Source organism: Passer domesticus, chromosome 3 (genome assembly GCF_036417665.1).
Source record: "Passer domesticus isolate bPasDom1 chromosome 3, bPasDom1.hap1, whole genome shotgun sequence".
Lineage (NCBI taxonomy): Eukaryota > Metazoa > Chordata > Aves > Passeriformes > Passeridae > Passer > Passer domesticus.
This window is the reverse complement of record NC_087476.1, coordinates 69,819,308-69,831,485: the sequence shown is the minus strand read 5'-3', so window position 1 is coordinate 69,831,485 and position 12,178 is coordinate 69,819,308. Positions and strand designations below refer to the sequence as shown.

At 35.8% G+C, this 12,178-nt stretch overlaps 1 protein-coding gene across 1 annotated transcript in view; it reads right to left on the bottom strand.

Moving 5' to 3' along the window:
- Nucleotides 1-12,178, bottom strand: part of LYST (lysosomal trafficking regulator) — a 77,286-nt gene that overhangs the window by 13,540 nt on the left and 51,568 nt on the right. Inside the window, exons 29-43 of the mRNA XM_064413798.1 lie at nt 11,485-11,676; nt 10,809-10,987; nt 9,615-9,821; nt 8,165-8,341; nt 7,623-7,699; nt 6,517-6,705; nt 5,606-5,751; nt 5,421-5,517; nt 4,679-4,740; nt 4,243-4,298; nt 3,085-3,237; nt 2,505-2,749; nt 1,751-1,817; nt 727-883; nt 193-333 (exon numbers count right to left, since the gene is read on the bottom strand). Of these exons, the coding sequence (XP_064269868.1) occupies nt 193-333; nt 727-883; nt 1,751-1,817; nt 2,505-2,749; nt 3,085-3,237; nt 4,243-4,298; nt 4,679-4,740; nt 5,421-5,517; nt 5,606-5,751; nt 6,517-6,705; nt 7,623-7,699; nt 8,165-8,341; nt 9,615-9,821; nt 10,809-10,987; nt 11,485-11,676 (2,145 nt within the window). The remainder of the gene's footprint in view (nt 1-192; nt 334-726; nt 884-1,750; nt 1,818-2,504; nt 2,750-3,084; nt 3,238-4,242; nt 4,299-4,678; nt 4,741-5,420; nt 5,518-5,605; nt 5,752-6,516; nt 6,706-7,622; nt 7,700-8,164; nt 8,342-9,614; nt 9,822-10,808; nt 10,988-11,484; nt 11,677-12,178) is intronic.

The following is a 12,178-nucleotide window of genomic DNA, read 5'->3' as shown; positions in this document are numbered from 1 at the left end:
AGGGAAAAACTCAGCCTAACTCCTACATAACAGCTTTTTTTTTAGTATACCCCACAAATTTGTGCCAGATTTCTCCCATACATCTACTACTTAGCATATTCAGCCAAGGCATATAAATGTTCTCAGTTTCAACCCATAAGCTCAATCATACAACTCCTTTGGGTATATAGTTCTGTTGCTCTCTTAGTATACCTTCTCTGTTAACTAGAAAGTCGGGAAGGTAGAAAAATTCTGGTATAAGCTCCTTTACGTCAGTCATTGATTCATACGAAGAGAGGCGCCAGGTTGTATTGGTAGAGTGAAAAGTTCTGTCTGGGATGTCAAAACTTTGATCTGTAAAGAAATCCAAACTCAATTGTTACATTGATGATGGACACTAACAGTTGCACATCTGCAACTTCATGTTGTTAACTGCCCTCTAGTTAGCTGAGAACATTTAGAATTCTCTTATTTCAATTCTATGTGTTACACATCAACTGCAAGACAAATAGAGGTCAGCTTTTTATGCTACAGAAACTAAGGCATAAACATCAGATGACCAGCTTTATGGTTTAGCTTGATAATTTCAAGAATGAATCTATTGTTAAAGCATACCAAATTTAATTTTATCAGGCTCAGCTATCTGGAATTGGAAAATCTATGCTAAATAGGGTAACATATAGCATTCCTGGGTTATTGGAACAAGGCCCAGATGTAAAAGGCAAGTACAGGCAAATGCAACCTTACCTTGATAAGCTAAAAACATTTTAGTAAAAGGTGGCAGTCTAACCAGGAAATGAAGTACAGTTCCACTGTTAGAATAATGAGATCCATAGTGATAGGGTTGTACAGGGGGCATTGGATCATCCTCTCGTGCTCCTTTACGGTACTCTTCCTCTAAATACTAGAAAAAGAGGAGAGAATGAAAAAGAAAATCACAAACCTTCTCCTTAGATGCATTCCAACAACAAAAAGAAGTGCTTGCCTAAATTGTTTAGGAATAAACACTCAAACTCTTCAGAAGCATACATTGAAAAGCGATTTGGAATGAAATACACTTAAGTGTCTAAGACACACAACTGCTTTTATAATCCAGCTAGGTATTGAAGTCTTCAGTCAATTTAAATTACCTACTTTCCATTTTTTATTACTTTTGCCCACTCCCCTGTCTTGTTTTCTAACACAGCAGTCTCACAGAAAAAACAGCAAATAATATAGTAGACCATGGTGACACAGACAAATTTTAAAGTCCAGATGCAGATACTTTAATTCCCCAGTATGTTGCTATTTCCTACAGCCTTTAAAACATTTTGAGAAAAAAAAATTAAAAACCACCATTGTCATAATAGGGCATGTTAAAATAAAGTACTTGAGGGAGAACAGCGTTTCTGTTATCAAACAGAACAAACAGCTACAAATTCCACCAAAGTAATGTCAACTAAACAGCAGTAAATTATCTTCCTGATCTTTAGGGATCTTTAAATGTATACAAGTTCCCATATAAGGTGGTACCCATTTAAATTCCTCAAAAGTATCACATGGATGGGCTAAATTGATTTGACGTTTCAGGAAAAAACCACATGTTCCAAACATGTTACAAAACAATTCCTAGGAAATGTTTCCTGGAAAGTACACTGGAAGTAAGAGCTCTGTAGCCATGAAATACTGTATTTGTGGTTTCTTCTTCCCCAATAAATATGTTATAAAAACTAAAGCCACGGTGTCATTTGTACATGGGACAAAGGCAAGAAGAAAACATTATCCAAATTACCTTGTAAGTATCCACATAACGATCTTCTTTTTCTTTAGACTGCACAGCTATTGGTTTGACCAGGTTTCTGCAACAATAGCAGTACCGATATGTTGTAATTTTTATTACAATATTGATTCACATCATTAAGAATAACACCTTTTATACAATGAAAAGGCCAAGGAAAACTTAACACTTTTCAAGAAAGTTCAGAAAATAAAAAAACAACTTTTAGTTAGTGCTAAAGGCAAACTTGGATCCACAGCACAGTAACAGGCAAGCAAATGCCAAGCACCTCAGTCAAATCAGAGGCATCTTATAAAGGCAAAGACACAGTGCACACAAATGTTAAATTAGCATAACAAATTTATTAGGGTGGGACAATTCACTCAAATCCATTCAAATAAGACTGATTTTGTAACTGGCTAAGTAATTTACAATATTATTTCCTTTTATATTTAATTTTTGCTAATTGGCCTGGAGGTCTGTAATCATATGGATTTAAACATAGAGAATCTATTTAATTCTGTGAATTATACATAGCTATTAAGACAGTGTAAGTCCAATACACTGCATTTGAATCTACATGCCTGTTTTATTTCAATATCCCAGGCAAAGCAGCCACTTACTGTAAAAGCCCAAGTTATCAGAGATGAGGCTTGTCCCTGAAGAGTTCCATTTGTGTATGTGTGCAGTTTAGTACAACAAAGTTAAAAAGCTATATAGGATGATGAGTTCAAGTATTTGAAAAAAAGTTTCAAGCATTTCATATTACCTATATACCGAGGGATCATTTAGGTCCAGCGTTTCATTGGTGTAGTCAGAAAGTATAAAAGGAAATACTGGATATTGCATGAGATCATTGAAGGAACGACCTGCATGTTTGTTTAAATGAGTCAGATATTCAAAGTTAGTAATCTGTCCTGTGCACCACAGGTGGGTCAAAGCAGTAATGTTTCCATATTCCAAAAGGTTAGGCAAATTGTTAGTCAAGATGTTGTGGTACACATCATCACGGACCTAGAAGAAAACACCATAGATTTAATAATACAATTTAGAAGTTTAAAACTACCAAGAGTAAGTTTCTCTCATTTTGTATATTTCCAGATATCTACTGTAAGAGAATAATGTCTAGTATCACTAAGATTCTTTAATGTCTTAATATATCAGAGATGTGTTTTACAACATACCTATGATCAGCCAGAAGCCTAGCTGAGCCAAGTTCTTTCAAAGGTATTAGGCAAAATTTAATTAGTCCATGCAACAGGTCTCCCTAAAACCTAATGCATGAATATACATCTTATAAAGACAGAGAAAATGCTTTGGTGTATTACTCCACATTGGTGCCACAGTACCTTTGTATTATCGAAAGCCAAGAGTAAAGTTCTGCCATTCGTTAAAAAGATTTCCACAGCATTGTCTCTTAACTGCCACCAGCGCTTATGAACTTCCTTAATTTCCTCATAGGTCCAAGAAAATGATGCTGGTTCAGTTTCACCATGAAAACTCTGCAGAATTTGCAATTTAGAAAGTTATTTTAAATAGTGGACTTTCCAAACAAGAAATCCTTCAATGCAGCCACTTTATAACAATACAGCATATCATAAGGCAAACTTTAATTTTAATGTAATGCTTTAATACATTTTCTTTAGCTACTTTCCCCATACACTGCTTTGCTCAAAGTAGTAGGTAGAACATGACACATGCTCCTCAGCTGCTCCAGTTCCTTACCCAGCACTAGCAAGCACTGCCACATTTTCAATGGCTCTTAAGCTAAAAATACTGGACAGCCAATCAGAGCAAGCAGAGCTTTGAGAATCCCAGCTCTGACAGTCCTGTGAAGGACAAAGCAGCTGGTAGCATCTTAAATCACAGGAACTGTCTGTTCAGTAGATGCAAGGAAGAGCTCCATAAAAGCAGTTTAAAGCTTTCAGTAGTGCAATGCATATCTTAATTACTTTTACATGTTTGTTGGGTGTATAAACAACTTACACATTAGTCTTTGTATCTCAGAAGGATTGGCTCAGCTCCCATTTCCTTCATGAAATAATACTCTTGTGTAGGAAATTGGAGGAGCTACAACATCATATATAATGTAAAATTCAGGAATGAGATGCTGTGGAGCACAGCACATTCATACACCTGTGACTTTCTGCACTTCATAGTGCCCCAGCTTCCACTAAGGCAAGTTCTCAGGCACAGATCAAAGCAAACTCTGTGCACTTTGTGATGAACAAAGATCAAAGTAATGCACTGCAAGGTGCAGAAGCCTCTCACATCACCTGTTCCTCATTCCCCCCCAGTCCCAGGCCCACATCTTTCCTGTTTTCTTCTATCACCACGAATTCCATAGCCGGGGTTACCAGAAGCAACACAAACCAAACTAATCTGTTTGGCTAGCTTTGTCCAGAGATCTCTAACTCTAGTACTACTGCCACTGAAATTGCTGAAGAAGAAAGCTACTCATGGCCATAGTTTGGAACAAAAACTGGACAATATGTTCTAACACTTACCGAATTTTCAATTGTGTCTGAAGCATTATCTTCAACAAAATACATGCCACATTTTCCTACAGCAAAAAATACTTATGAAAAGGTACATGATATTGCACAATGCATCTTTGGGTTATATAAACAGTAGTCATGAGTTAAGAATGCTAAGAATAGTACCTGGGGCAAGACAGTACTTGACAGAAATACAATTTATCATTCCTCATCTGTTAACAAGTGGTCTGCAGATCTTAAAACTTACTGGCAGTTCAAACAGCACTCATGAAAACAGTAGAGAAGAAAGGCAAAATTGATCTATAAAGTATGTAATCCACAAAGTCAGGCAAGAGCTCAATTACTTATATAAACCTGGCAAATTTTTTATATACAGCAGACTTTTACTGTATTTATACAATAAATGCACAAAAAATGTATTTACAAAGATGAAAATTCTACTTACCTAGCAACAGTTCACCAGCAGTCTCTCTAGAAGGTGCTACACTTACACATCTTCGATTAACTCTGAAATATTTCAAAGTGGAAATGCTTATGGATTATGGAAATGCCTATCCTTATGGATTTATGTACCTTTTAGGAGGTCTAAAACCAGCCTAAACCACACAGACTCCAAGGTTCAAGGTTTCTCCAAGTTGTAGCTGAAAAAACTGTCCAACAACATGACTAATGGTTTATTTCCCAAAGAGGGAAAGAAATAGAACCAAATAGAACCTCAACTTTCTAGACGTGCTTATGAGTGTATTCGTACTTACTTCTTTGCATGTTCTCTGCAGTTATTTCAGGCTGTATTAGTGCCTGTAACAGGTGGCAAATTGACATAACTGCAGAGCTGAGTAATGCAATGATAAAAGCAGAGAGGATGGAAAGGCAATTTGCTTTTGAACTCTGATGGAAAGACCTACCAGATCTCAGATATCTAGGACAGGCAGTGCTACTAAGCAAAAATAAGATCTCTTCAGGTTATCCCACAGGACCTATCCACAGCACACCAGTATTAGATAGCTCTAATCTTTTGCTTTTGAGTAAAGCAAAATGCCTAGCATTTTTGACACTGTTCTCATTTCCCACTTGATTTTTCTTTTAAAAATGTTTTTAAGACCAAAAAAACAAAAAGGTTTTTAGACAGCTATTTCATCTGACTGGGAAAAGATAGGAAAGAGAAGCATGTGTTATTCAAAATGTACCTTATATGTTCACTTGCTGCTTTGTCCTTTACAGTAGAGGAATGAGAAGAATGTGTTTTGTCTTCAAATAAGTAAGACAATGGCGTTTTTATCACACCTATAAGGACATCACAAATAATAAGGTAGTAACAGTCATTACAATTCAGACATTATGCTACATTCAGAATTGAAGATGTTTTAATTACCTTCCTGTTTTTGCCTGTCTGGGAGAAGGTATTTGTTTGGAATAGTTAGGTAGCACCTCTGCAAGCGGCGCCTCTCTCTGTTTGGTCCCTCTGTTGGATCCAGTTGCCAGGAAGTTGGGTAATAGACTGGGTCATACCAGAGTGCTCTGACAAAAAAGATGTGTTAGTAGTTAGGCAGCTGGGCAGTATATGTGCTTATAAATTCTGCTCTTTAACAAGTAGACAGACAGAAGTTGCACAGAAGTACACTGGGCAATTATTTCTGAAAAAGTATTAAAAGACTGAATTCTCTAGATTATTTTTATGAGCTATTCCACTGAATGACTTTTCACAAGCTGCTACTGTAAGACTGTTCTTGGAGTTACTCACTCTAATGAAAACAGCAATACAATGCATCCAATACTATTTTGAAAACTCCACTGCTGCAAACATGAGATAATACTAGTTCTGCAGGGGTGAAGACACCCTAGTTTGGTTTCTTATCAACATCAACATTAACATTCTTTGTTCTACAATATTTAGTGAACAGAGTATCTAGATGATAATGTGAATAACATTACCCCAAAAATGTTTTTTACTCCATCTATATTGTGCAAGATATGAAAACTAAAACTAAAACTTTTAGGACACTCTCCATTGTATTAGGCACAGCAAAATGTATATGATGAAAAAAACTGTCTAAATGGGATAGAAATATTACCTGACCCTAAAAGATAGGGTAAAAAAAAAAATCAAGCCTACTTTTGCTAACCATCTGATAGTTAGGCTTGTAAAAGCCTAACTATCAGATGGTTAGCAAAAGTAATTCTGATTTTAGTATCATCTCCATTTCGTATGCCTCTGATTAGAATGAGAAGCACATGTCAGGCATCAAGTCTCTCTCACTTTTTCCCTGAGATGAGAAAACTCACCGATCATGTGTAAGCTGCTGAACAAGTTCCTGCCAATGTCTGCTGGCACTCAGCTCTGCCTTATACATCCCCCTGATGTGCTGAATTACTTTCTTCCTTTCCATTCCTTGTGACAGTGACACAGCTTGTGTGACGTCTCCAGCTATTTTAGAAATGTCTTTAGACTTTGTATCTAGACGCTGAAAGAGACTGAGGAGAAGAGCTGTGGTTTAAAATGCCAAATAAACACACTGAAAAGGAAAAGACACCAAAAATATCTCATAAAATACAATCAGTTTGGCAGTAGATATGTAAAGTTCTTGTTACAGCAGATGCAGAACAACTTAGCCTACATAATGAGATTCATGAATACCTTCTGCTTCTTAGCCATCAAAAAACCTATTACTTTTGGCCAAAGACAAGACAAGCCAGTAAGAAGATCAATGGCTATGTATTAACGTGCTTGACTAATTAATGTACACTCGTGACAATAAAAATCTGGAGTAAGGACACTAATTTACCACTGATTAAATCTCCTAAATCATTCAACATAATAAAGTCTTAAACTTGTCTGTGGGAACTTGACTAAGCTGACCTTTACAGCTACTGCACTTGCCTACTTTAAAGCACATCGTGTGTGCATCTCAAATCTAATTTCATGGCAAAGCCTGAAATTTAAATAAATGGAAAACTCTATCTACCACCATGTACTGAAATTTACAATTACACCAAGGAGCAGTAGTCTACATAGCTCACAAAAATATTAAAATTGTATACTGAATACAGTATTTCATTTGTTGAAAATCAGAGTTAGTTGTAGGGACATTCAATTGCACAGACCACAGCAACAGGAGAGGTGATTGGACAGATGCAATAGTCATAAAATTAAGGGTGAAATGCCAAATGTGCAAAAAACCAATTCAGTATTGAGCTTCACACAATGTCATTTATTATACAACCTACCAAAATGCATATGCCTATAATATAATAGTATACTTAAAAACGTGAAAGCTAGTGATGCTAATTTGAAAAAAAAGCCATCCATAATCACATAGGCAACTTTGCAATGGGAAGTGCTGAACAGAGAACATTTCTTAAGGCTCTTGCAGCCCCTCTAAGGTTCTTACTTCTGCCGATTATTAGCCATTGTCTTCTCCCAAGCAGCTTTGTTAACACCTTCTTCCATCTCATATTTCTTCTGATCCTGAATGGAAGTTTAACACATTATTTTCTTTTCTCTGATGGACAAAATAAGGAAGGGGAGGCTAAAGGGTATGCCAGTTTTAAAAAGGAAGCGTGATGAAACTGTTAAACTGATATCTTCACAGCATTTAAAACTAGCAAGGCTTCATTTCAGTTACTGCCATTTTATTATATTTATATATAATTTTTCTCTTTGTAAGAAATCAAAAATTATTTTCTTGAAAATAAGAGATACTAGTAGCTTATTATGAACTCTAATTTTCCTCTGGATTAAATAATACGTTTAACCAAGAAGCTTGTGAGCTTGCTATGAAAGTTAAGAGTATGTGACAGAAATACTGATAATCCAAATAGAATTCCCAAAAGCATAAGCCATGCACCAAAGAATACCACAGTCTGCAGTTAAACTCTGATCAACTGTCTCAAATACATTCAGTTTTTAAAGCAAAGTTTTTAATTCACAAACCTCTTTCAAAGCTTTTATTAAATCTGGTTTTGGTCGTGGGCTCAGGGGAATGCATTTATAGCCACAACTTTTCAGTGCATTCATTAAGTCTCCTGCTGCTCTTTGTTGTTCTTTGGTCATTCCATCACTGTGATTGTGCATTAACTCATACAAATAGAGCACTAATTTAGGTCCATGCTAGAAGATGAAAAGAAGGAAAGAGGAGAATGTATGGTCATGCTCATTTCCACAACACTGAGCAATATTTTCCCCACCATTTTTATTCCCTTTTCTAGTCAGACTGCGCAGATTTTTTCTAATTATTCTCCAATTTAAAGAAAAAGACAGCTTTAATGGTTAAAAATAAACTTTTATAAAACTAGAAAAACATGCTGAATTTTACCCTCAAATGTTAAAATTTGCCCCAGCATCTTGTGACTTTTCAAATGGCTTGCAAGAAAACTCTCTCTTCCCCCAGTACTCAGCTCCTGCAGCCTTATTTATACTTCAGGAAATATGTGCCAGAGACTTCTAATTTTGCATGCCAAGAACACTACACCTCATTTGATTAATCAAATTGGAAGTGACAGATAATGAAGTTAAGCAGACATAAGTCATAAATGCATTCAACATGACACTCCCACACAGAAGCCACTGTTAGTATATCAGATCTTTTCTACCTGATAAAATTTATTTATTTGAACAATGTGTATGATCAGAAATATGTGAGTACCATAAACTAATCCAATAAATACTTTCTCTCCTTAGTATACAGTGACTCAATCTGTAGCATGTCTTTTATTTCATTCTTGCAGTTCCTGAAGATCTCCAGCTGCAACATTCCTACCTGATTTCTCCTTGTGACACAAAAACAATTGCTTTCAAGCTTGCACTAACATAGCACCATTAGAAGCTTTCTTCTGACAAACTCAGAAAAGCAGGGAGAGCTTATTCAGCTTTTTAACTTAAGAACATGGAATACACAATTTCACTTTAAGATCTAATAAAGGCTAACTAGGAAAAGAGAGAGTACTGCTTTGGTTGAGGATTGACTGCTTTTTGAAATCTAGTTGCAATCAATTCTTACAAGCTTCAGGAAATCTGCAGTTAAGAGTTCCAAACCAAGGACAATTCCTTCCTCAATTTGCTTTTTTAGGGCACGTTAATTCCTAGCTTCCTCAGTAAAATCCTTAATCTTAAAACTATCATCACTTTTTGTCTCTGCACAGCACAGGGGATATGTTTGATGCAGAGCAACACCTACATACCCAGACTTAATTCTATCTGTCCTCAGGATAGTATTGCAATTGCAGAGGTACACACAGGTGTTTTGTATGACAATTGTCAGTCACTAAACATTGCTCAAGTACCAGTGAAGAACTTACCTCATACTGTTCTAAATAACTGTAAAATCTAGACAAAAAATTGAATATAGGTTTTAGAAACTTCTCCCAAAAACTCTTGAGCTTACTTGCAAAGTTGGGCTAAGACAGTCACGCAAAATCTCTTGCTGCTTTACTTCGTGTGCCATCTCCAAAGCCTGCTTCCTCTCCTGCAGAGGACTTAGAGGAGACAAGCTATGCACAAGGAGCCTCCCAAGCTGCGTACGGAATGTGTCCTTACATAACAAGAGGATTCTGTTCCACTGCTGTTTTGGAGTGCTCATTCTGCTGGTGCCCTAAGTAATAGAGACAACTTTTTAATATTACAGGATTAGGACTTTCTTCTATCAAGTTTTTCACATTACAAAATAAACACAGTTAGTATGATCAAAATGCAAGACAGTTTTATCTACCAAAATAAGTGGTTTGGTTTAGTATAGTGATTATTATTATGGGATTAAGGCATTCTACTAAAACAAAGTGAAAATTGTGATGTAAAGGATATAAAAACCAGAGGGTTTCTTTATTGCTCATTTTAATCAACAGCCCTTTTACATTAATCACCAGTTTCTGAACGGATTACCTCAAAAGATTAGTGAGAAGGCACTGGAAGGAGATGTGTGTGTTCACAAGAAAAAACTTGCCATCTTTGAAAAGTACTACAAATATGGTAGTACTACAATAGAAAGATAATACACCTATCAAATGTAATTTTTCTGAGCTAGAAAGAAAATTATGTAGAACTGCTTTTACCAAGATAACCTAAGGAAGACTAACAATACACTTTGTATTATTCAAGTAAAAACTGATTGCCTTGGAAATGCTGACAAGCTAACACCTGTATGTTAGAAGACTTTCACCACTTTTTTAAGAATTGAATAAAGAGAGTTCTCCTTCCCAACTCTAAAATATACTATCAACAAATTGCTCAAAAAATCTCCACCACCTGTGGATGCACAGAAGATCTGGTTTTATAGGCTTCAGCAAACCTAAATGTTGAAGTTTAATAGACCAAGCAAATTTTCATAGTAAAAGAAAGTCTATTTAAGTTCTGTGTTCTTGTTCAAGAACAATTTTGCTAAATGAAAGGTAAAAATCAGAACAGATCAATTTTTTATTTTACAACTGCAAATTAACTGGGAAGCAACAATTTTTAATGCCACAGCTGAATGGACAGAGGCAGTAAGAAAAGCATTTATGAACAGAATACACTATGCATGAAAGTTCCTAATAAAGGAACCTTGTGAAATATGCTTTAATGTGGACAGCATCTCATTACTTACAATGGATACTTTGATTCCTTCCACCAACATTTTGACCATTTCTTTAAGAAAAGGATTTACTCTGCTAGTCAGTTCTTGCTGGCTTTCTTCTTCGGGAACTTCCAGCTGGGATGCTGAAAGTCTGCTTTGACTTGTATTTTCCGTTATACCCAGTACATCAAGGCACTCTTCAGCAGAGGCTTAAAATTTAAGAGGTACATATTGATCAGTACCATCTCAAGCAAGACAATCCTACAAACCTTTAGTTGGTACTATATCAAATACTGCCTTTACTAATGTATTTACCACACTTACAGTCTCTCTTGCTTTTGCAGAATTTGAACTAGCTCTCAAAGTCATCAAGTCTTGCTAACCAATGTAGCCATCTCATAGAAAAATTGCATTTTAAGAGAGCAGATGCTCCCTTTGGCAGTTAAATCTTCATGTAATAATTTATGCAGTTAACAGATGAATGGACTAATGTAGAAATAAAACAACTTGTTCAGTTCATTCAGATAAAAACATTACCCAGATTGCCAGTTACATAATACTGACAAATCATAGAGAACAATGCTTTATGGCTAAAATCCACTAAACTCGTGGCAATAGAACAACTTTCCTCTCTAACACTTCAGCATTGCAAAAGCAAGAATTCATTTTTTCACCCAAACAGAAACAAAACAAAAAGAAATCTTACCTAAATAAATGAGCCTGTTAACAGCCAAAACAGTCAGCCTCTGTAACCTTTGTGCAAACTCAGACTCAGTGGCTTGGATAGGATTTTCTTGGCTCATTCTCCGCTGCATCATCATGTTGAATTCCTCACTTGCTAGTGAGCGCATTTTCACCAGCAGAGCATCAGACTGAGCAAGTGAAAACTTCCTGGAACCTTTAAAAAGAGAAGCATGAATAGAATTCTACTGAAACACACAAAAACTCCATCACCTAGCAACTACTTTCATCCAAGGATTTCACATCATTTAATGAAACAAACATTTGAAATATATCCATATCAAAGGGAACCTAAGTGTCATTGGGTGTTTGTCTTTCTTATTTTTAATTTTTAAGGCTTTTTGAGAATAAATATATAAATTTCAAATAAGTAATACCATGAGATGAGTTAAGATGAGATTTATGGCGTGACTTCCATATCTTTTTGCTAAACGTTCAAACCCGCTACTTTTACTCCTCTTTTTATCCTCTTTTTATGTATAAATAGGATAAAGGATTAAAGATTAGTGATAGACCAAAATCCTGCATATTGCAGAGTGGGTTCATCAGCACAAATTATGTGCCAGACATAATCAGCAAACACTTTTTGTACCATACCTACTGACACTAATAGAAGCACAGTATTTAACTTACAAGTATACTCCTCGGAATTTTCTTGA